The sequence below is a fragment of the Capra hircus genome, chromosome 9 (genome assembly GCF_001704415.2).
Source record: "Capra hircus breed San Clemente chromosome 9, ASM170441v1, whole genome shotgun sequence".
NCBI classification, from domain to species: domain Eukaryota; kingdom Metazoa; phylum Chordata; class Mammalia; order Artiodactyla; family Bovidae; genus Capra; species Capra hircus.
Window position 1 is genome coordinate 27,403,488 of NC_030816.1, and position 25,197 is coordinate 27,428,684.

The following is a 25,197-nucleotide window of genomic DNA, read 5'->3' on the forward strand; positions in this document are numbered from 1 at the left end:
TATCTGTTTTTAATATTTTTTTTGCCATTTAAAAAAATCTAGAGTTATTCAACCTTTCTTTGAGTCTTTCACATAAATTGTTAAATGAGGAACTTAAGAGGCACAACACATATCCGAAATGAAATGGTATTTGGATAGTTATTTGAAACTATGTCAGTATGCAAGTCATTGGATATAACTATTACTATTAGAATGACTATTTGGTGACATTTTTTTTTTTTCTGTTTGATAAGTAAGAAACCCTGTACAGTTTCTCTATTCTGTTATCCTTTCAGGCTTTTATCTTTGGCAGAATCATTTATAATTATTGAAATTTCCCACAGAAATTATAGAAAACTTTGTATTCAGTAGAAGTTAGGGATGAAAATTATCCAGTTGTACTTTAAATTATTAACACAAACTCTGCAAAACTTCTGGTTTTCCATTTTCCTTAGTTTCCTGTCTGATTTATGAGAAATGTTCTATTGGTGCATATTGTGATTTACTTTGCCAGTATTTTTACACATGCCATATTTTCTTAATGTAAGAAGAAACAATTTTAGTAAAATAATTTCTATTCTGATTGCCTCTCTAAGTCTCACTAATGTATATTTTCATTGATATTTTATATTTCAGAGATGATGGTAAAGAAGGTTTGAAGTTTTATACCAATCCTTCATATTTCTTTGATCTTTGGAAAGAAAAAATGTTACAGGATACAGAGGATAAGAGGAAGGAAAAGAGGAAGCAGAAGGTATTACAAGAAATTCAGAAAATTGAAGTTAGTTTTCATGTATTTGTGTTTTGTTGCATATGTGGAACCTTATTAATTCTATACTTTGACAAGTTTTATTCTATTTGGTCCATATAGTAATCACACAGAAAGATCACAGTCCAGTGGGGTGAAAATATGGTGTGATAAGTGTGCTAACAGAGGTATGCATGGAGAGTTTGAGTAGCACAAAATAGCACCAGCTTTAGACAGGGTGGGCCTGATAAACACTTCAACAAATCTTATAATGAATCTTAAAAAGAACAAATAAGAATTAAGTGGACCAGGGAAGAGAAAGGCATTCTACTGAAAAAGAACAAAGGAACATTGTACAGATATTGGTAAAGTAGATTAGTTAATATTATCTTACCACAGAGCATATCCTAAATGCCCTGAAAAAGTTATAACATGTTATGTGTCTGCTGTATTGTCATTTTCTGTTTTCTGATGAAATTCACTTGGATCTGTTTATTCCATATTAATGATAACTAGAAATATAAACGAAAGAAGCAAAGTTGGATTTAGGCAGAATTATGAAGGAGGAGCCTGGTAGGCTGCCATCCATGGGGTCGCTAAGAGTCGTATACGACTGAGCGTCTTCGTTTTCACTTTTCACTTTCATGCATTGGAGAAGGAAATGGCAACCCACTCCAGTGTTCTTGCCTTGGAGAATCCCAGGGACGGGGGAGCCTGTTGGGCTGCCATCCATGGGGTCGCACAGAGTCGGACACGACTGAAGCGATTTAGCAGCTGCAGCAGCATGAAGGTGGCAAAGTTTGTCTTTATCATCCCTCTGTTTCTCCTGTAGCTACTTCTGCTTTCCCTGCACTACCCCATAATGCCTGCATGTTATTATTTTCTGCACTAGACAGTGTACCAGTGTTCTAGCCAGAATTTGTAAACTGGTGACTGGTAGCCCAGGCTACGCTTGCAAGCAGTTTTGTTTGACAAACACAGTGGTTTTTAAATTTTTGAACTGAAATCCCTCAGATGGCCATGCGCATCTAGTTCCCTGCAGGCCTCATCTTATATCTGACTGTTACCATTCAAATATGTTACCTGCTTGACCCCTTTGGCATTTGATTTTTTGTACCTTTCCTTTCTATACTTTTTCTTCCACAGTTTGAGTCACTTTTTGTTTTAATCAAATACCCTATTTTCTGTTGAGTGACACGGTTATTATGGTTTAATTGGGTAATTGGATTTTTTTTCTAATGTATTGGCTAGCTAATTAGTCACTTCTCAGATCACATAACCTTAGTACTAATTTCCGGTTTGGGCTGGAAAAATTAATGGTAGAAATTTCACTCATTATTTCAAAAACTAATAGATGAGGGAGCAGAGTTGACAAATCTTTTTTCATCTGAAAGGACTTTCTGACCTCAAGTTTTATTCCTCAAATACACTGTTTTTATCTGATATATCAATTCCAAATAGAGGTTAAAAAAGCATTAGAAAATGGGATTATAAGCAAACTCCTAATATTTAACTCTGAATGTACAAATGAACTGTCTCTGTTGTTATTTTTGCTATACTATGATGAGTTGCTTTTTCAGTTATTGATATTATAATTCTATTTTGATTGTTTTAACCTCTTTTAAAAAACATAGAACTTCAGCATTTGGCTTTGTTTCAATACATCTGTTATAGCAGAAAAATCTAGATCGTCCTCATGAACCAGAAAAAGTGCCAAGAGCTCCTCATGACAGGCGGAGAGAATGGCAGAAGCTGGCCCAAGGTCCAGAGCTGGCTGAAGATGATGCTAATCTCTTACATAAGCATATTGAAGTTGCTAATGGCCCAGCCTCTCATTTTGAAACAAGGTTTCTTTTCTTTTGTTTGTTTTTTAACAAAATTAATGATAAAATACTGGCTTTATTTCTAGTATCTATGTGTCTAAGTCTTAGGTCCTGAACTGTTGAATTGATAGATGCTGTTCTATAAGTATTGAGATGATTTGGAAAACCTAATCCCTGTGAGCCTACTGAAGTCTGATCTTGGGCAGGTCATTTTCATACCTGGATTTCAGTTTCGTCATCTGTAGAAAGAAGTGGTTGAAGCAGATGATCTTTAGCTTTATTTTAACTTTCATATAAAGTCTCAGGTCCTTCTCAGTAGTTCAGGCTGAGTCTGTTAAAATTTCATAACAGAGTAATGGGGGTCTGGATTTTTTTTGACGTATTATTGATTCACTATATATAAAATAGGAGTTGAGAAGGGGTTATATTTTGTTCTTTTTCTTTCCCCTGATTTCCTTTCTGTGTTGCATTTTCTGCCTCAGATATATCAGGGCTTTCAAACAAAATCACTCATCCCCTTTTGCAGAAATATACAATAGGTCCTTCTCCTTTCTCAACAGCCAAGGGCCCTATCTAACTAACATGCAACCCTAACAAACATTATACTAGTATCTCTCTGTGAAGAAATTTGTGTACAGTTGATTTTAGTTATTATTATATATCTTATAGTTATTGATTTTTTTTCCAGTGGAAAAAGCACTTGAGACTTTCTTTTGAATAATACCTATAAATGATTGGGTCATAAATGTAAATTATCTTGTTCTGTTTTAAGAGTATAGACATGATACTGTCTATATACAGTACTGAAAGAAAGAGGCTGAAAGAATTGATTTTTTAAATTAACAACCGATAGACAAACATCTGTTTTTAATCACTATTAAGTAATTGAGATATTGCTGACCCAATAGTGTAAATATAAGCATTTCTAACTTGCTTTATACACATCTTTTAAATCCAGCTTTGTCCGCAGAGTGTACTATAGTCAGTAAATGTTTATAAATCTTCACATGCCCAAAGTATCTAAAAGTTTGCTTAAATCTGTTTTAAGTCACATGTTATGTTACTCAGCTATTTTCTGAGTACTCTAACACCTTTGAAAACATGAAAAAGACAAAAACGATGTAGTTAGGGATCTCTGTGCCACTAGTATCATTGAGACCTATCTCCCCTGGGCACAAGACATTTGGAAGTCATTTAGGTTTAAAGAACAACAGGTTATTCTGGTGTATAAAATGTTCATATTCTAGGTTTTTGTCATTAGCATCTTATTAAGAAACTAAATAGAGGCAGATAGCTTTGAACACAATTTGCCTAAAAGTTAACTATTATCTTGTTTATCAGATTATGAATGTAACACTTTTTACCTTTGTGAGCTGTTAGTATTCTATTGTAAAGGAATAAAATAACTGAAGGTCATCATAATAACTTGAATCAGCAAGGAAAGGTTGCATTATGAGCAGCATTCTGTGTTTTAAAAGCAGGATAAATTTCTGAAAGAAGTGTCCTAAAAGCAGTTAAAATATTGGCATTCAAAGGATAAACCTTAAATATCTCATGCAAAACACTTTATTTCAGCAATACTTCAAGAAAGATACACTAATTTATTATTTTTTTCTAGACCTCAGACATATGTGGATCATATGGATGGATCTTACTCACTTTCTGCCTTGCCGTTTAGTCAGATGAGTGAGCTCCTAACTAGAGCTGAGGAAAGGGTCTTAGTCAGACCACATGAACCTCCTCCACCTCCACCAATGCATGGAGCAGGAGATGCAAAATCCATACCCACCTGTATCAGGTATGTCAGAACAAGCACATGATGTGTTTATCACAGGTGCTGGTAGCCTTTTTCTTTAAGGCCCTTGTAATAAATATTTTCGGCCTTAGGAAATATGGCTTCTGTCACAACTGCTCAACTCTGACATTGATGAATGGAAGCAGCCATGGACTGTACATAAACAAATGAATATGTTTGTGTTTCAACAAAGTTTTATTTACAAAAACAGGGATTAGTTAAGATTTGGCCCATGGGATGTAATTTGCCAGTCTCTCATAAGAGCTCACACATTCTCTTGGGAAAATTTAGCTAATGATTGTTTAAAGATAAATGTGTTTTGTTTTATTATAGCTTTGTTCTCAAGCACATGATGTGCAGTATATTAATAAAAATAAGAATTTTGGGTATGTGGTTAAGGACAAAGAAATGGGAACCAAAGATTTAATTATTATAAATGTTAATTTGATGTTGGGGAAATAACTCTTAAGAATTTGAGAGAGAATAAGCAATTGCTCCTAATAATCTTTTAGTAAAGCTTTTTGAAGTTTAATTTTGTCCAGTGTCGCCCACATTACAATTTTTTAATAGAGAATTAGAAATCAGCTTTACAATTTTCAGTTAAAAAAAAATCAGGTTTATATCACATACTCATTTGATGTTCCATCCTTAGGAAGGAAGAGGAACATCAATTTCCTTTGTGGTTTATAAGTAGTTGTTGATTTAAATGAAATGACATATGATGAGTCTTAATAGCTTCAGTATAAATATAGTATTGTTTGGGCCATAGGTATTGCTACAAATGTTGTAGTATGATAAATATTGAGCCATTATGAAGACTCATATTACAGAATAAAATTGAGCATTTTTTTTATCAAAGTAAGTATAAAATGCTTATAGATATGAAAGTTGTGTGAGCAGATGAGTCCATTTAGAATATTAGAAATCACAGCACCATGTATTAATTTTCTTGTTAGTGTACTTTTGGTTTTCATTTCATTCTAAATATTGATGAAGAATTTTTAATTTTTATAGGAACATGTTAATGCATCTACCTTGATATAATTACTGGTAGCCGTTTATATTTTGTGTGGTTAGTCTTTTCTCTTTAAATAACTTGCTAGGATCTCTTTTTCATTTCAGTTCTGCTACAGGTTTGATAGAAAATCGTCCTCAGTCACCAGCTACAGGCAGGACACCTGTGTTTGTGAGCCCCACCCCCCCACCTCCTCCACCACCTCTTCCATCTGCCTTGTCAACTTCTTCATTAAGAGCTTCGATGACTTCAACTCCTCCCCCACCAGTACCACCCCCACCTCCACCTCCAACCACTGCTTTGCAAGCTCCAGCAGTACCACCACCTCCAGCTCCTCTTCAGATTGCCCCTGGAGTTCTTCACCCAGCTCCTCCTCCAATTGCACCTCCTCTAGTACAGCCCTCTCCACCAGTAGCTAGAGCTGCCCCAGTATGCGAGACTGTACCAGTTCATCCACTCCCACAAGGAGAAGTCCAGGGGCTGCCTCCACCCCCACCACCGCCTCCTTTGCCTCCACCTGGCATTCGACCATCATCACCTGTCACAGTTGCAGCTCTTGCTCATCCTCCCTCTGGGCTACATCCAACTCCATCTACTGCCCCAGGTCCCCATGTTCCATTAATGCCTCCATCTCCTCCATCACAAGTTACACCTGCTTCTGAGCCAAAGCGTCATCCATCAACCCTACCAGTAATCAGTGACGCCAGAAGTGTACTTCTGGAAGCAATACGAAAAGGTAATTTTCTCAGGAGCCTTTAAAAGCATTGCAATAGTAGCACTGAGAACCTTTCTGAATATTTGAGACAGTAATGTTTTCTTCATTTGTAAAATTTTAGATGATCATGTTTTTTGCACAAATAGCCTTTAGAAACTAGAGCTATGGTCAGTTTATATTTTAAGTAATTTTCAAGAAAATTTATCACATTAATCATTTTATCTTCATACTTAGTAGGGAATCTTAAAATGTTTAGGTAATGAATGGGAAATTTTAAATATCAGACTTAAATGTTATGGAAAATTTAGTTAAAACTCTTCGTATTATACTTAATATGTATATTAACTACTTTAAAAATGGTATTTTCTTCAGTGTTAAGGCTGTCCATTTGGTGTATAAGTGACACTTGCTTTACTAGTACCTTGAAAGGATTTAGGTTCCTAACTTAGTAACAAAGGAATGACGTGTCATACTATATGCCAGGCACTAACAGTATAGAATGAATAATAGTGCCTTTCTCTCAAGTACTGGGGAGAATAAAGGCACAGAAAATACGCTCAACATTGTTTAATTATTTGACCATAGAGGTAAATAACAAACAAAAAACTGTATCACCTGGTTAACTTTAGGTGATGGTGAGTAGGGAAGCACAATAGACCGTTATGGCTAAATAAACTGTAGACATCCTCTGGGATATGTGGTAAGTTTCATCAAATACTATCACAGATAATAACATAATAAAAGAATTAATGTCTCTCCAAATACGATTCCTTCAAATTGTTTTTAATCTTGCTTTTTACTTTCCTGTTAGTATTTATTATGTGTACTTGATTTTATTACATTAATAATGTCTAATAATTAATATCTAATGATAATAATAATAATATCTAATATATCTAATAATAATATATAGTGTTTTGGTTTACAATGAATGTTTGGATTTACCCTATCAGGTATTCAGCTACGAAAAGTCGAAGAGCAGCGTGAACAGGAAGCTAAACACGAACGCATTGAAAATGATGTTGCCACCATCCTGTCCCGTCGTATTGCTGTGGAATACAGTGATTCAGAAGATGATTCAGAATTTGATGAAGTAGATTGGTTGGAGTAAGAAAAATGCATTGATAAATATTACAAAACTGAATGCAAATGTCCTTTGTGGTGCTTGTTCTTTGAAAATGTTTGGTCATTCCAGTGTTTTGCTTTCTTTTCCTTAAGGTAAATAACCCTTTTCCTCCATAATTTTTTGATTTTTAAGAAAAATATTAGCACACATTTCAAACTAAATGTTTTACAGTGGCTCATCTTTTTTATTTTTCCCTGAAAAGACATCATTTGGTCAAATAAACCACTAAGTATTAAGCATGGACAGCTGTTGTTAGAGTAGCAGATTCAGTTTTTTGATATATCTTAATTGTGCACTTTGTGAATTTTAATTTAAAGAAAGCAACTGAGATTAAAAATCTTGCAGGCAGCTGTATCTATTAATGAGCCTTATCCCATTTCCTGGTGTTTTAAAAGAAGAAACACTGCCTTGATCATATGAATACACTCAGAAAGTACATTTAGCTTGTAGTATTGAATTCTCTTAAAGGAATGCTTGAATTTTTTTAATTATTGTTTTATTGTTTTAAAATACTTGCCTTATTTGAATGTTTAGCAGTATCCCCTTCCTACTTATATATTGTGTGATACAATTTTGCTTGCTGATAAGAGTTTAAAAAATTTCCATGTGAAATACACTGACATAAACCATGTAACTTACATAACTGTTAAGAATAACAGTCTGGTTTAATAAATGGTTCATTTTAAAGGTTCATGGGTGTTTCCTCTTTGAATAAAACTTTCTGATAGTTTATCAAATAATATAAGCTCTAAACAGTCAATGGAAAATTTAAAAGCTACTTATACTGTATAATTTCCTTAAGGTAGCTTTTATGTCATTTTTCCTAAAGTCAAAAAATCAATATTTTTCAACACCTTATGCTCATAGATTATACTCTCAACTTGCTCTTTAATTTTAGCACATCTTGACTTCAGTTCAACAGCATTCTTGAAATTACACTTTGCAATGATAAAATTAGTTGTTAATATTTACACAGTCCAGATTCAGGGATGGAGGAGAAACAGCATCCATATCAGATTATTTAGTATGAAGAAAAGACTAAATGATGTTTTGGTAATTTGACTATGAAAATGACTGGAATCTTTATCCTTCCCTCTATCACATCAGTAGAGGGGTCCCTCTTACCCGGTTTCACCCATTAAGAAATGAGTTCTGTTCTCACCCCCTTTGAACCTGAGTGTGCCTGAAGCTTGTTTTGGCCCAGTGTGGTGGAAGTAAGTTCAGCATGGCCTGCTGGAAGTTCAGAAACCTCATACAGAGAGCTACCCCAATGAGGCCAACTTAGACCAGCCAGTTGCAAGCTCACCTGCTGGCTGACTGTAGACAGATGATCAAGCGTAGCTAAAATTAGCCCAGCCCAGAACTGTTCATGAGTAAAAATAAATGTTTATTGTCTTACACCTAATTTTTGAAGGATTTTTGAAGGACAATTTTTGTGGATTATTTCACCTAGCATTGTGGCAATAGGCAGCTGATACATGAGGTCATTGGTAACTTGCTAACTTGAGGGTTACCTAGGGAGTTAACTAATGATCTCTAATCCTTGTAGAAGAGGAAAGATGAACTAAGTCCTCCTGTAGCAGTACAGTAAGGAACTAAAAAACAATTCTTGATGGCATTAATAAAAAAAAGATTTGCTTTGCTTTGTTGGATAGATTTGCCTGGGCCTAGAACAAGAGATTAGATAGCCATTTGAGGTTTCTTTCCAACCTTACAAACCTATATAGTGTTGAATTTAACTCAAGAAAATATGACACAGTTTAAAGTTTTTCTTTACAGATGTGTTTATGGTCAAAAGGTAGTAGCTAGTAATAGTTTTTGTAAAGCTCAGTTGTGGCCAGGTAACTGAAAAGGGAATGATACTGGTGTTGGTGAAGTTAAAGGTGATATAAAAGGAAATGGTTGAAGATTTTTTTTTCTTTTTTTTTTAACTTTATATTGAATAATAGTTGATCAGCAATGTTATGTTAGTTCCAGGTGTACAGCAAAGTGATTCAGTTATACATACACATGTTACCTATTCTTTTTCAAATTCTTTTCCCATTTAGTTATTACAGAATATTGAGCAGCATTCTCTGTACTATACAATAGGTCTTTTTGGTTATCTGTTTTAAATATAGCAGTGTGTACATGTCAATCCCATACTTAATAATAGAAGTAGATCTGTTGTAAAGCCTGGCAGTATGTGTCATAAATAGTTTATGATAATTTTTTTTTGTTTTTCAGAACATTCCTAGAAGATCAGAAAGTACCCACAGACTGAAGAGGCCATACATGTAGTATTTGTTTTAAAATTAAAATAACTTTTTAGACTAGAGACTTTGGAGCAAATCATTGAGTAGTTAATTTTAATACCCTAAGAAGAATCAAAGTTACTGGGTAATGACCTTTTTTTTTCCTTACTGAATTATGTTACTATTCCATGAGGTCATGCATAACCTTAGAATTAGAAAAAAAATGAATTATATATCATGGAGAAATAAGTGGCTTCACTTGTTATGGTTGAAGTCACCCATTTACCTCCATGTTACCAAATCCAATAAACACTCTTTAGTCCTTAATTTATTTGATCTTCATATTCTGCATACACTCTGCCTCCTTGAAACTGTCAATCCCTCTGGCTTTTTTTTTATAACACTGTTCCTTCCCCTTCCCAATAATGGTGGAACAGAAGAGGAGGAAGAAAATACTTAGCAGCAGTGGAATTTTGAATGAAATTCAGTCATTGTGGAAAGAAAGGACGTATGTCTGTCACTGTTTCTAAGTAAGGGATATTTATCTGTAAGCTGCTGATCTATAAGCTATAACTACTACTTTTCATAGTTTATAATCTATTTGGGCAGATGAGATGACTTCTGAAGCACTTCCATGTTATAAATGTTTGTGGCTCAGTGATAAAGAATCCACCTGCTAAGGAGGAGATACAGTTGATCTGGGTTCCATCCTTGGGTTGGGAAGATTCCCTGGAGAAAGAAATTGCAACCCACTCCAGTATTCTTACTTGGGAAATCTCATTGACAGAGGAGCCTGATAGGCTACAGTCCGTGGGCTCATAGCAAAGATAAGAAAAATTTTCACTTCAGTTCCATTCTGTGAAATTTGAAACTCTACCCTTTATTTCCACTTTTAAAAAGCCTACCCTTTCTTCAACAGCAATCCCACATCTCTATTTTCAAAAACTCTCGGTCGCAATAACTATAGTTCATATTTCTTTTCAGTTTCTCTTAATTCTCTTATAGGCTTTTTTCAAGTGATTCTTAAGCCATTTTGCATCACAGTTATCAACTATTCGAGCTTGCCAAATAGGTTACTCACAAGACAGCAGGGGCCTTGTGTTAAAAGGCAACTCACAGTACCTCTTCTTATAAATGGGTTCAGAAATATCTCCTTTTTTGTTCTGTCCACTAAGGCTCTTAAAATCGTATCTTCTTAGACAGTATGCCTACATTAACAATTTCCCCCCACTAATCTCAGTAACAGAATTGACATAGAACTAGTCCTAGCTTCATAAAAACTCTGTGTGTGTGTGTGTGTGTGTAATTTAAGAAATGGAAAGCATAGAATCGACTCTTTTGGCCAAAAGGTGAAAGTTATTAATATTCCTGAAGTAATTTGTTAAGGCAGAGAGCAAAATTGATCAAGTGTTTTCATTTAATGGGAATTCTCATGAGTGACTTTCAAAATGTAGCTTTGACTTTGACTTTAGTAAACGTACTGCTGCTGGGTTTTGTTTTTATTTTTTTAGTTTGTTTTTCACTCTACTGCCTTTATCTTGACTCCAGATTTTTTTTAACTACCTCTCTAAACTGAAACAAGAGTAAATTACTTAATGCTCCTAAGTAATTCAGTAAATTCCTTTTGGAATTCATGATCACTGTGTTACCTACTTTAAAAATGCAAATAAAACTATTCAAGATGTTAATCATGGAATATCAGAATTGAAAGACAGCTTTGCTACATTGAAATAATGAAAATGAAATATCAAATTACTATATTTCTAAAGTGTGTCATATGACTGTGATTAACAGAGGTCGTCTTACTGAAGCCAAACAGAAGGCATAGAACCCTTGTAATACAAAGAATAAGTCTTTTCCTCCCTTTATTCATTGCTGTACGAAGAACAAATTTATTTATGTTCTCCATGACTTGGCTGTAGAATGCATCAGTAATCTCTGTTGCTTTTCAAGCCTGACAACCAGGCTCTGAATAAAGAATGAATACCAGCCTTGAATGAGCATTTCAGGCACTTTTTTTTTTTTTTTTTTTTTTGCAAACTAGTTATCAATACCTTTTTCTCATTATTGTAAGGCCAGCTGCCCTGATTCTTTTTCTTTAGGAAAAAAAATTTAAACCCTACTGAGCATGTATTGAAGTCATTTTTCTCAGGATGTTTATACTTCTTTTTCCTATAATAAATTTGTTTAGTAATAATGATTTTGAATACGTTATAGTCTATGTAAATACATTTCTTGTGTGAGTGTACAATACTCAAAGACTTCTTGAAAAATTTGTAATTTATCTATCCTGCCTTTAGGCTAGCTGTTTCAATACTGCTCTTTTGATAAAGGCTATTGATGTCTCCTGGAGTAATAAAATTATACCTTTCCGGCCTGGAAACAATATAAAAGACACAAGAGTCATCAAATCACAATCTGTCTTCTGTTGTAACAGCTTCCAGTATTACTTAAAAGTGTCTAGTTCATTCTTACCTATGAAAGCCATGAATGTTACACTTTTAGCTTGAAAAAAATTCTGTGTGTGTGTCTTAGTCACTCAGTCATGTCTGACTCCTTGCAGCCCTGTGGACTGTAGCCCATGAGGCTCCTCTGTCCATGGGATTCTCTAGGCAAGAATACTGGGGTGGATTGTCATGCTATCCTCCAGGAGATCTTTCAGACTCAGGGATCAAACCCAGGTCTTCTGCATTGCAGGCAGATTCTTTACCATCTGAGCCACCAGGGAAGCTAAAAAAACACAAAATCTATGGCAACTTTTAATCTAGACCAAACCAGATAAAGAAGTACATCTATCATTAACAGTTAGATGGTTTTCTTTTCTTTTTCTTTTTACATTTATTATATTTCTGTTGATTCAACAAAAAATTCTGATGCCTGAAGTTACTCTGCTGGGTATTGGGGAACAACGGTGAATAGACAGAGCCCTACTTTCTGAGCATAAAGTTGAATTAACAAAGAACAATGAATGTTATGTTAGGGAAGCTCATAGCACAGAGACCAAACCTAGTCTGGGAAGTCAGGAAAGGCCTTTAAAAGGAAATGGTATTTACAGTTTGAGGTGGCCTAGGCAGGTGAATGTTGGTGAGAATGGACAGTCTCCCAGGCAAAGGAAATGGGTGCATGCTTGTCTGGAAATGCTTGGTGCAAGACATGAAGGAGTGAAATAAATAGAAATAAATTAGGTTAGCAAGAGCAAACTATTAGGTATTAGGAACCATATTATGGAGCTTGCATTACATTTTGTGGGCAGTAAAATTGAGGAAATGACATTAGATGCACAGGGAAGCCTGGCATGCTGCAGTCCGTGGGGTCGCAAAGAGTTGGACATGACTGAGCGACTGAACTGACATCAGAGTAGCATTTAGAAGACATAATTGGCAACTGCAAAGTGGTATATGAGTTAGAAATACACTTGGAAGTCAAGAGACCAGTCAGGTACAGTTGATGACAGGTAATAATTGGGGATGATGGTGACAGAGGAGACAGATAATGAGATAAATTCAGGACATGTAGGATGTGGAATACACTGGATTTGGTAATTGGAGAGGAAGGAGTAAGCATAGTTTCCAGGGTCCTGGCCTACTGATATAAGGACCATTAAGAGGAAGAGCATGGGGATGATAAGTAATGCAGTTTGGGACATAAGGCAGGGAAAGGATTACTAACATGGTTGGAGGAGAGGATTTATCTTACATTTTAAAAGGAAGCCTTGCCTGCTGGAAGGAGAAAGGGATGCTTGTAAAAGGATTTGAAGATCTGGTGCCAAAAATTTTTGGTTTCCTTCTAATGGCATCTGTTTTCTCTTCGAAGTAGGTGACAGCACTGCTCAGGGTGAGAGGGGAGCAGAAGTGACAACAGTGTTAACAAAAGTAGAGAAGATTTGAAGTAGTCATTGTGAAAAATGGGAGAGAGAACTTTCCAGGGAAATAGGAAATTGTCATACAACATTTAAAACATGGTTGAGATTGGTGACCGTGAATTTATAGTGACTCTAGTCTGCAATATGTGATTATTTTTTCCCCCAGCAATTGGAAGACAGTTGTCAGAAAGAGACAGCTAGATTTATTCAGAGTTGGGTTTGACTATATTGTGAGATGGAAGAGTTATATCTCTAGGGAAGGTTGACCTATCTCCTTTATATCTTAATCCCATGATTAAACTTCCAGTTGAAGTTCTACTCTTCCAGAGTACCATAATGCTAGTTTGAGCTCCTTTTCTCTTAAGTGCCCTTCAGTAGGCTCTCCTGGATTGTCAGATCATGCAGGTGAATCTTTAAGGCAATACTAGGCACTACTGAGGCAATCCTTGATTTTCTTTCTACCTCAGCTTACTATGCAGTTTCTTCTTTCTATCCTGTTATACCTGCAGAATCTCTGCTCTATTCCCATTTAACATGCGCAGCTACCCTGTTATCTTTCGGATCTAGAAATCTTCTTCTAAGGATTCTGTCAAAGCTAATTCTGCCATGAAGGTTTGTAATTCAGATCTGTAGCAAGGAGGAAGGCTTTGGGGAATTAGACTTTTTTATCTATCCCTTTCATGTCTCTGTTATCTCTTCTGCCTCATTTACTTTGTTGGCAGGAATCCATTTTCTTTTGAAGATACTCAGTTCAAAAAATAAGTATAATACTATGTGTGAGTCTATTAATTTTGTTTTTTGGAGCATATTAAAACAAAGCCATATTTTTGGTTTGATTGCTGGATTGGTTAATTTTCTGCAACTCTTTGGTAATAAACGGTTTGTGTTTTTTTTACCCTTAACCAACCATCTCAGAAATGTCTGGCATAAGGTCTCAGTAAAAAAAAAATCTGAATAATTCAATTGAACTACTTAGAGTTGTCAATAAAATAACTCAAGGGCATACTAAGCAAATACTAAACCTTTCATCTTGATGTCAAAGACCAGACCATTCCCTTTGTTTGTTTGTTTGTTTGATCTTTTTAACTGCAAAACATGCATACAGAAAAGTGCATAAAATTTTCAGCTCAGTAATCTTACTACAGTGTGAATACCAATGTAACCACCATCCAGGTCAAGAAACAGAATATTGTTGGTACTCCAGAAAGCTTTTCTCATGCCCTTCCTAATTATCACCCCTTCCCTCCACTCCAGTCCTAATTTATGGTAATCGTTTCCTTGCTTCTGTATAGACTTATACCACCTAAGCATGTTAATTTTGCCTATATGTTAAACTATATAAATGGAATCTTTAATATGTACTTTTTAGTATGGCTTCTCCTACTTAAATTTTTATTTGTGAAATTCAGCTGTTTTACTATATGTAAACTGCTTTGTTTATTTTCATTGCTAGTGGTGATCCATGGTATAAATAGATTTAATAAGTACAATTTAATAAGTATATAATATATAAGTACAATTTATCTACTCAACTGTTGATGGATATTTTAGTTTGCAATTTGAAGCTTTTATGTCTTAGGCTTGCAATGTAGGAGAGCTGCCTGCAATGTAGGAGAGCTGGGTTTGATCCCTGGATCAGGAAGATTCCCCTGGAGAAGGGAATGGCAACCCACTCCAGTGAAGAATGCCATGGACAGAGAAGCCTGGTGGGCTGTAGTCCATGGGGTCGCAAAGAGTCAGATACCTGAGTGACTTTCACTTTGAAGCTTTTAGAAGTAATACTGTTGTAAACATTTTTACATATGTTTCTTGTTCATGTGCAGGCATTTCTGTTAAGTAAATACTTGGGAGTGGAATTGCTAATTCATAGGATATGCATATCTTCAGCTTTTAGTCATGCCATGAACGTGAAAGTCAAAGTCTCTCATTTGTGTCTGACTCTTTGTGACCCCATGGACTGTACAGTCCATGGAATTCTCCAGGCCAGAATGCTGGAGTGGGTAGCCTTTCCCTTCTCCAGGGAATCTTCCCAACCCAGGAATTAAACCCACGTCTCCTACATTGTAGGTGTATTCTTCACCAACTGAGTCACAAGGGAAGCCCGTGAATATTGGAATTGGTAGCCTATCCCTTTTCCAGCAGATCTTCCTGACCCAGAAATTGAACCAGGGTCTTCTGCATTGCAAGCAGATTCTTTTAATAGCTGAGCTATTAGGGAAGCCCAGTAATGCCATATGATTTCCCAAAGAAGTTGTACCAACTCATACTCCTACCGGCAGTCTGAGAATTTCTGTTGCTCTTTATCCTTGCCAGCTTTGGGTATTACTCTGTTTAATTTTAGCTGTTCTGGTGGGTTTGTGGCAGTGTCTTGTAATGATTTAAGTTTTCTTTTTCTTGAGTATTGATGAAGTTGAGTATCTTTCCATGTTTTTATTAGGCGTATCTTCTCCTCTGTGGCTTGTCTTCTCAATTTAATGGTGCTCTTTGAAAATAAGTTACTAATTGAATGTAGTTCATTTTATCAATCTCTTTATGGTTAGTGCTTTTTATGCCCTGAATCATTAACACAGGCAAGGGCAATCACCTCCCCAGCAAAACCCACCAAATGGTTTTCTCAGGTCACCACTGGTAAAATCTTCAGCAGTTTGGCCACTACCCTGTGCCAGGGGCTATCCATGCCCCACGTACCACTAGAATGGCATTCCTCTTTGCCTACCAGATAATGAATAAGCCAGTCAACAACTCCACCCTGTCACTTCTGTTCTTAGTTCAGTCCCATCATCACCTATGTTAGTTTCGGGTCCTCTGAGATCTGTACACCAAGAAAGGAGTAGATGTACTAGATACTTGTTGAGGAGAATGCCTATGAAGGAGAAAGGGGAGTGAGGCCAGAGAAAGGATGTGGAGAGCCTTTGGTTGGTAAAAGGAAAGGAGGGAAAAGGATGATTGGTTGAAAACTATCTTGAACTGCAGTGCTGTTCTAAGCAAGTTTTGGCCAGGCCTATGGGGACTTTTTACACCAGAGTTACCTTGTTAGAGGAATGGGCCAGTATTACTAACCACACTGTGCTGAATATTTGGCAAATGGTAAGTGAAAGGTCGTTACTGAAAGGTAAGCTTGCATTTTGCAAGAACATGATAGTAGATCTAGAAGGGTAGCAGCTGGGGCCATAGCCAACTATGCACAGATTGCTTTCTTGCCTTTGTCAAACAAATTGAGTGTATGGTGGGGAGGCGGGGAGGGAGCTCTGTTTCTGGGCTCTGTACTATTGGTTCAATTGTGTGTCCTCTGCCAGTGCCACACAGCTCTGATTGCTGGTACTTGTTATAATTCTTGGAGTCAGGTACTGTAAACCCTCCAACTTGTTCTTTTTCAGGGTTGTTTTATATATTCTAGGTCCTTTATAGTCCCGTGTGAATTTAAGCATAAACTTGTCAGTTTGTATAAAATTTTTTTCCTGAAAATTCTGATTAGAATTCTATAGCTCAGAATTGACAACAGTATTGATTCCTCCTGTGGCTCCATAGTGAGCATGGTCTGTATCTCTTAATTCTTGGCATTATTTTGTAGTTTTCAGTGTAGAGGTTTTACATGTTTTCTATTAAATTTATATTGAAAGTAGCATATTTTTGACAGTATTTAATTTTTTTTAATTTTATAGTTGTTTGATATTAATATATATATCAAACAACTATAATATATTAATATATGAAAGTACAGTAATTTTTTTCTGTTTGCTTTGTGGCCTTCAGATTCTCCAGACTTCACTTACCAGTTCTATTAGTTTTATAGAATCCATAGAAATTTCTGTGTAAGCAGTCATATAATTTGTGAATAGAAATGGTGTACTTCTTTTCTGATATGCAACCCTCTCATTTCCTTTTTTCATTCTATTTCCCTGGCTAGGACTTCCAGTACAGTGTTAGAAAGGATTGCTAAGAGCAGACATCCTAGCTTTGATCCAATCTTCAGTGGAAAAGCATCACTTAAGTTTGATGCTACCATTAAGTATGACAACTACAGGGTTTTTGTAGGTGCCTTTTATCAGAGAAGGCAATGGCACCCCACTCCAGTACTCTTGCCTGGAGAATCCCATGGACAAAGGAGCCTGGTAGGCTGCAGTCCATGGGGTCGCTAAGAGTCGGACACGACTGAGTGACTTCACTTTCACTTTATCAGACTGCGGGAAGTTCTTATCCAGTCCAAACTTGCTGAGAGTTTTTATCTTGATTTAGAGTTACATTTTGTTGGATGCTTTTTGTTGAACTGATGATTTTTCTCCTTTCTTTTATTAATCTGATGCATTGCACTGATTGATTTCCAAACATTAAATCAACCTTATTAGAATAAGTCTTTGCTTGATCATTTTCATTTTTAGGTATTGTTAGATTTGATTTGTTAGTATTTTATTAAAGGTTGTTGCAAGCCCTCTGGAGGGTTAATAATTTACTTTTTTTTGGAATGCCTTTGTCAGATTTTTATGTGTGTGTTATGCTGGCCTATTAAAGCCTTTCTTCCTCTGTTTTCTGAAAGATGTTTAAGATTGGTACTTTCTTTTATTCATGTTTGATAAATTTCACCAATGAAACCATAAATGTGCTTAGAGTTTTCTTTGTGGATTGAGTTATTTTAAGAGATGTAACTTCTTTAATAGAGACTGAGATTTTCAGTTGTGTCCTTTTCATCTAAGTTATTTAATTTATTGGCATAAAGTTGCTCATAATATGTCTTTGTTGTCCTCTTAATGTTTTTAGACTGCGTGGTGATATTATGAGTGGTTTTTTTTTTTTTTTTTAATTTATCTTCCTTGGAATCCAGAAGGGCTTCTTGAATCTGTGGCTTGATATCTATCATCAGTTTTGGAACATCATCAGTCATCATTTCTTTAAAAAGTTCTTCTGGCCTATTTTCTTTCTTTTCCTATTGGAACACCAATTACCTACATGTTAGATTGTCTCAGTGTCTCCTCTTTGTCTCTTAATCTTTGTTTCCTATTTTTCATTCCTTGTGTTTAATTTGGATATTTTCTTTGACCTTCTTTGTAATTCACTGAATCTGTGTCTATCTGCTCTTACACCCATTGAATAAATTCCTGATTTCCGTTATGTATTTATCATTACTAGAATTTCCTTTTTTCTTTTTTTTTTTAGTGTTTCCAGTTTTCTGTCAGAACTTTTAATCTTCTGTTTCCTTGAAAATAATAAGGAAAGTTCTTTTATAGTCTGTGTCTGATAAATCCAGTATCTGGAATAAATCAGGATAAGTGTTCCTTATTTCTAATATATATTTTTTCTATAAGTTCTATTTCTGTTGTCTCATATACCTAGTTATTTGTGATTATAGGAATAATTTGAAGACTTTTTAAAAAAATGATATCTTCTTTCAGAGAGTATTTGCTTTTACTATTTTCTGGTCCAGCAGTCAGTATAAGATTTCTTCAGTCCAATTTTAGGAGTGGAGATGTTTCAGAGTTGAATTGCAGCCGTTACAGAGCCTGTCTATTGATTTGACCTTATTCCTAGGGCACAGCCCCCAAGGGTCCTAACCTAAAGTGACGAGGTTCACGTGGCCTTCCTCTGTGGCTGGTTCCAGACTCCAGTTCCTGTCCTCCTAGCACCATGAGGGTATCAGAAGAACTGCTTATTTTTCTCAATAACTCTGTCAGGAATCATTAAACTCATCCAAGAGAAAGTAACTGGGCCATCAAATTTCCCCAGATCTTGACCTGGTAGTTCTTTTACTATCTTCTTATCTCTCAAGTAGTTTCAAGCATATATCTTTAATATTAATATTTTGTCCAACTTTCTAATTGCCCTCAACAAGGAGGTAGATCCAAATTACCTAATACCACTTTACCAGAAGAGATTGGCCAGTCTAATCTCTCTCTCTCTCTCTTTTTTTTGTTCCTTTATCAACAAAAAGGAACTTAGTATAAAGTCCATTTCTGGCACTAATAAAAAGTAAAAATTAAAGTGTTTTTCCATCTTGAACATGAGTTACACAAAATGCACCATTTCCAAATTTTAACTTTAGAAGTGAGTTCTTTAAGCTCACAATTAAACTCTTTGCTGTGAAACTGCATGCAGCTGCATTTAAAGACACATCAGAATAAAAAAAGAGAGCTGTGAACAATCCGGGTTATTTTTAACTAACAAAGGCAAGTGTTCAAAAGCATAGATACAAAGGCTTACATAAGTGAAGACAGTGCATCCATGGAGTTTTCTGAAGAATGAGAAAAAGCAAATGACAAACCTGTCAAATGGCTCCCAGTTTACTGCTTGGGGACTTACAGGATGCTATTTGAAGTTATACAACTTGTAAAAACTACATCATAAATCAAAATTCCCCAATGGCACTTTACTTTGAAGCATTCTTGCTTAAGGGAGGGCAGGGGAGTTTGAAGCATTTATTTATACTTCCACTTCTATTTTAACTTTTTGGTAACTGTAGCATCTTTGTTAAACACAAATGGGGCCCTGACAGGCATCACTGACAAAAAACCTCTGCTGGAGGATAGACACTGTGTCTTACTCACCTTTCTACTTCCAGTTCTTGGTATAATAAGTCTATTAAGATAAAATATTAGCTATCTAGATTGCTTAAGAAGTAAATCATTTAGATAAATCCCCTTTACAGATAATTAAGAGTTAAAATTTTATATATTTTAGAGGAAGTATTAGTATTACTATCATTTCTACCCTATCCTCCCACCAGCCATCTGTTGTTTTTGTGCCAGGTACTATCCTAAGTAGTTTACATTCTTCATCTCATTTAATCCTCCTAACAGTAGGATGAAGCAGGAACTGGCATTATATCCATTTTTCAGAGGAAGGAGCCAAGGTTTAGAAAAATTATGACTTGCCCATGTCTCATAGCAATAAGGAATACAACATAGATTTGAATCTAGGTCTGTCTGACTCCAAAGCTCATGTCCTTAAGAAATATAGAGCATTGCTGTGCCTAGCTTTGTACTCATGATATACTATGTGTATTCCTCTGCAGCATGCTTTTTTCAACAGTGTATTTGTGAGTTTTATCTATGACAGCTCTGGCTCGTTCATTCTCACTTCCAGAGTATTATGCCAGATTATTAACAGATTATGACTAATTTATTTATTTTCTTGTTGATGACACTATTAACAGACTGAACCATATGAAATTTCTCTTTTTCCAGGAAAAGGTGATTAACTTTCTTTTTTTTTTTTTGTATTTCTTTTTCTTTTAATATAAATTTATTTATTTTAATTGGAGGCTAATAGTTTACAGTATTTACAATATTGTATTAGTTTTTCCATACATCAACATGAATCTGCCACAGATGTACATGTGTTCCCCATCCTGAACCCTCTTCCAACCTCCCTCCCCATACCATCCCTCTGGGTCATCCCAGTGCACCAGCCCCAAGCATCCTGTATCATGCATCGAACCTGGACTGGTAATTCATTTCACATATGATATTATACATGTTTCAATGCCATTCTCCCAAATCATCCCACCCTCACCCTTTCCCACAGAGTCCAAAAGACTGTTCTATACATCTGTGTCTCTTTTGCTGTCTCACATACAGGGTTATCATTACCATCTTTCTAAATTCCATATATATGCATTAGTATACTGTATCGGTGTTTTTCTTTCTGGCTTACTTCACTCTGTATAATCGGCTCCAGTTTCATCCACCTCATTAGAACTGATTCAAATGTATTCTTTTTAACGGCTGAGTAATACTCCATTGTGTATATGTACCACAGCTTTCTTATCCATTCATCTGCTGATGGACATCTAGGTTGCTTCCATGTCCTGGCTATTATAAACAGTGCTGTGATGAACATTGGGGTACACGTGTCTCTCTCAATTCTGGTTTCCTCAGTGTGTATGCCTAGCAGTGGGATTGCTGGTTCATAAGACAGTTCTATTTGCAGTGTTTTAAGGAATCTCCACACTGTTCTCCATAGTGGCTGTACTAGTTTGCATTCCCACCAACAGTGTAAGAGGGTTCCTCTTTCTCCACACCTTCTCCAGCATTTATTGCTTGTAGACTTTTGGATAGCAGCCATTCTGACTGGCCTGAAATGGTACCTCATTGTGGTTTTGATTTGCATTTCTCTGATAATGAGTGATGTTGAGCATCTTTTCATGTGTTTGTTTGCCATCTGTATGTCTTCTTTGGAAAAATGTCTGTTTAGTTCTTTGGCCCATTTTTTGATTGGGTAATTTATTTTTCTGGAATTGAGCTGCAGGAGTTGCTTGTATATTTTTGAGATTAATTCCTTGTCAGTTGCTTCATTTGCTATTATTTTCTCCCATTCTGAAGGCTGTCTTTTCACCTTGTGTATAGTTTCCTTTGTTGTACAGAAGCATTTAATTTTAATTAGGTCCCATTTGTTTATTTTTGCTTTGATTTCCAGTATTCTGGGAGGTGGGTCATAGAGGATCCTGCTGTGATTTATGTCTAAGAGTGTTTTGCCTATGTTCTCCTCTAGGAGTTTTATAGTTTCTGGTCTTACATTTAGATCTTTAATCCATTTTGAGTTTATTTTTGTGTGTGGTGTTAGAAAGTGTTCCAGTTTCATTCTTTTACAGGTGGTTGACCAGTTTTCCCAGCACCACTTGTTAAAGAGATTTTCTTTTCTCTATTGTATATTCTTGCCTCCTTTGTCAAAGATAAGACATCCGTAGGTGCATGGATTCATCTCTGGGCTTTCTATTTTGTTCCATTGATCTATATTTCTGTCTTTGTGCCAGTACCATACTGTCTTGATGACTGTGGCTTTGTGGTAGAGCCTGAAGTCAGGCAGGTTGATTCCTCCAGTTCCATTCTTCTTTCTCAAGATTGCTTTGGCTATTTGAGGTTTTTTTGTATTTCCATACAAATTGTGAAATTATTTGTTCTAGCTCTGTGAAAAATACCATTGGTAGCTTGATAGGGATTGCATTGAATCTATAGATTGCTTTGGGTAATATATTCATTTTCACTATATTGATTCTTCTGATCCATGAACTTGGTATATTTCTCCATCTATTAGTGTCCTCTTTGATTTCTTTCACCAGTGTTGATAGTTTTCTATACATAGGTCTTTTGTTTCTTTAGGTAGATATATTGCTAAGTATTTTATTCTTTTCATTGCAATGGTGAATGGAATTGTTTCCTTAATTTCTCCTTCTGTTTTCTCATTATTAGTGTATAGGAATGCAAGGGATTTCTGTGTGTTGATTTTATATCCTGCAACTTTACTATATTCATTTGATTAAGTTTCTAACATGCTAAAATGAGTGCATGAACAGTGTGATTCATGGAAAAATGACCCTTCCTGCTGTGACTTAGATGTTTCGCAGACAGGGACAAGGTATGCAGCAACAAGGAGGCTTTTCAAAGAAGACATGGGAATAGAAATGCCCTCCTGGGAACTAGAGGGAGGTGACTGAATAGAGGGAGAAGCTGGGGTCACTCAGCTCACTGCTGTGAGAACCCTGACAGCAAGGGCATGGCAGAATGAACTTGGAGCCTGGAATTGCTGGTGGAGGTGGTCAGCTCTGGTTGGTAGATTGGACAGGAGCTGGAGTCCCAGAACCAGGAGTGAAAGGCATGTTGATGATTTCCTGGTAAAGCCCAGAAGACAATAGACAGATTGGTCTAAGAAGGCTCATAAAGCAATTTTAATGTCAAAGGGACAGGCGCAGACAGGGAAATACTCTTTTTTTCCAGAAACACGAGCAGTCTTTCTGGAAGTCTAGTGTGGGGTAAAAAGCCCTGGGCAAAATGAGTAAAGGGGCTCAACTGTGATAACAAATGGATACTAAATTTTTGGTGGTAAACATGCTATAGTGGATATAGAAGTCTAAATGCAGTATTGTACACATGAAATTTATATAATGTTACAAGTCAGTGTTCAGTTCAATCGCTCAGTTGTGTCTGACTCTTTGTGACTCCATGGACTGCAGCATGCCAGGCCTCCCTGTCCATCACCAACTCCTGGAGTTCACGCAAACTTATCTCCACTGAGTCAGTGATGCCATCCAACCATCTTATCCTCTGTCGTCCCCTTCTCCTCCTGTCCTCAATCTTTCCCCGCATCAGGGTCTTTTCAAATGAGTCAGTTCTTCGCATCAGGTGGCCAAAGTATTGGAGTTTCAGCTTCAACATCAGTCCCTCCAATGAACACTCAGGACTGATCTCCTTTAGGATGGACTGGTTAGATCTCCTTGCAGTCCAAGGGACTTTTCAAGAGTCTTCTCCAACACCACCATGGTAAAATAAAAAACCCTTAGGATAAGCAAGCAGCACCCCCTACCCCTTTCCCCCTTCTACCCCCAAGGGCTAAAAACTAGGAAAGCGATTTACAGGGTGGGCTAAACAAGACTGTTTAGTCTGTGTCAATCATTTGAGTTACTAAGGTTGGCCTTACACTAAAGATTCCAGCCAACAGCAATCATGCTATGTTACAGGGAAAGGGGATGAGTTAAGGGTTCAACTATGAAGGAAGAGAGTAAAACATCAGGAGCACAAGGGAGCAGGTGTTCAGGTTAAATTACCTCATCTCATTTTTTATAGAGGTGAGAGGAGGACTTTTGAATAACAGCTAAAAGTAAAGCAAAGCAAATGGTAAACCATGACCAAAGGGCAAGAGTTCGAGAGAGAGAGAGAGGGGAAACTATGGGACCTAGCTTTTATCACATGGGAAAAAAAAGCATTCAAGATAATCATAGGGCTTCCCTGGTAGCTCAGTGGTAAAGAATCCACGTGCCAGGAAGGAGACACTGGTTTGATCTCTGGTCCAGAAGATCCCACATGCCATGGAATAACTAAGCCCGTGCACCACAGCTACTGAGCCTATGTGCTGGAGTCTGGGAGACTAAAAGCCGCACGCCCTAGAGCGACTGCCATTAAGAGAAACCACTGCAACAAGAAGTCCATGCACCACAACTAGAGAGTGGCCCCCTTTCACTGCAATTAGAGAAAAGCTGTTGCAGCAACAAAAACCTAGCATAGTCAAAAATAGCTAACTATATAATTTTTAAAAGTTAAATAAAAAGATAATCATAATTCCCTGTCTCAAGAAGGGAATATTTAATATTTAATGCTTTTTTTTAGTAGTTGTAACATATATTCAGATTCTTAAAAATCTTATAGGCATAATCCCAATTATGCAAATATAAACAACATTTGGATGAAATTTGTCAAAATATCCCTAGATCATAAAATTATTTTTATTTTCTACAGATAATATGCATTTTCTGCATAAAAATTTTTTAAAAATTTACCAAAGACCACACTGGGTTGAATAACTAGCTAGGGCCAGCCTAGGGTAGGAGAGAAGGAAAGAAGTACATACACCTACATGCATACACACACACACACACACATACATATGCGTGTGTATGTGCAGAGAGTGTTTTACATTATTCACTCCCACAGTAAATTTTTCCTGTCTCACTCACAAGGTCCTTTTCATCTCATCCCATCCCACACATTCCTTCCTAATAACTACCTCAGTCCTACCTCTGTCCACTGAGCTAGCAACTGCAGCTCCCTAATGTCACTGTGTCCCCTCCATAATACTTTACCCTCAGTGTCACCAAAAAATTCACCAGTCTTCTGTTCCCCAACACTCTTATTATATGCTGACAGTAAACTAACAAGCTAATCACCAAAAAAAGTTTATCACTAATAATTTGTCTTATTACCTATAGATGAGCTTCCCTGACGGCTCGATTGGTAGAGAGTCTGCCTGCAAAGCAGGAGACCTGGGTTCAGTCCGTGGGTTGAGAAGATTGCCTGGAGAAGGAAGTGGCAACCCACTCCAGTGTTCTTGCCTGTAAAATACCATGGATGGAGGAGCCTGGCAGGCTATAGTCCATGGGATCACAAAGAGTCTGACATGACTGAGCGACTGACACACAC

At 36.4% G+C, this 25,197-nt stretch overlaps 1 protein-coding gene across 2 annotated transcripts in view; it reads left to right on the forward strand.

Annotated features, from left to right (window-relative positions):
• The window catches only part of WASF1 (WAS protein family member 1), a 68,954-nt gene extending 61,061 nt beyond the window's left edge, over positions 1–7,893 (forward strand). The window contains exons 5-9 of one of the 2 annotated variants that reach the window (XM_018053075.1): positions 616–733; positions 2,402–2,574; positions 4,169–4,348; positions 5,468–6,096; positions 7,029–7,893. In XM_018053075.1, coding sequence (XP_017908564.1) covers positions 616–733; positions 2,402–2,574; positions 4,169–4,348; positions 5,468–6,096; positions 7,029–7,186 — 1,258 coding nt within the window. In that variant the 3' untranslated portion in view covers positions 7,187–7,893. The remainder of the gene's footprint in view (positions 1–615; positions 734–2,401; positions 2,575–4,168; positions 4,349–5,467; positions 6,097–7,028) is intronic. The other variant, XM_018053076.1, reaches the window with a different exon arrangement.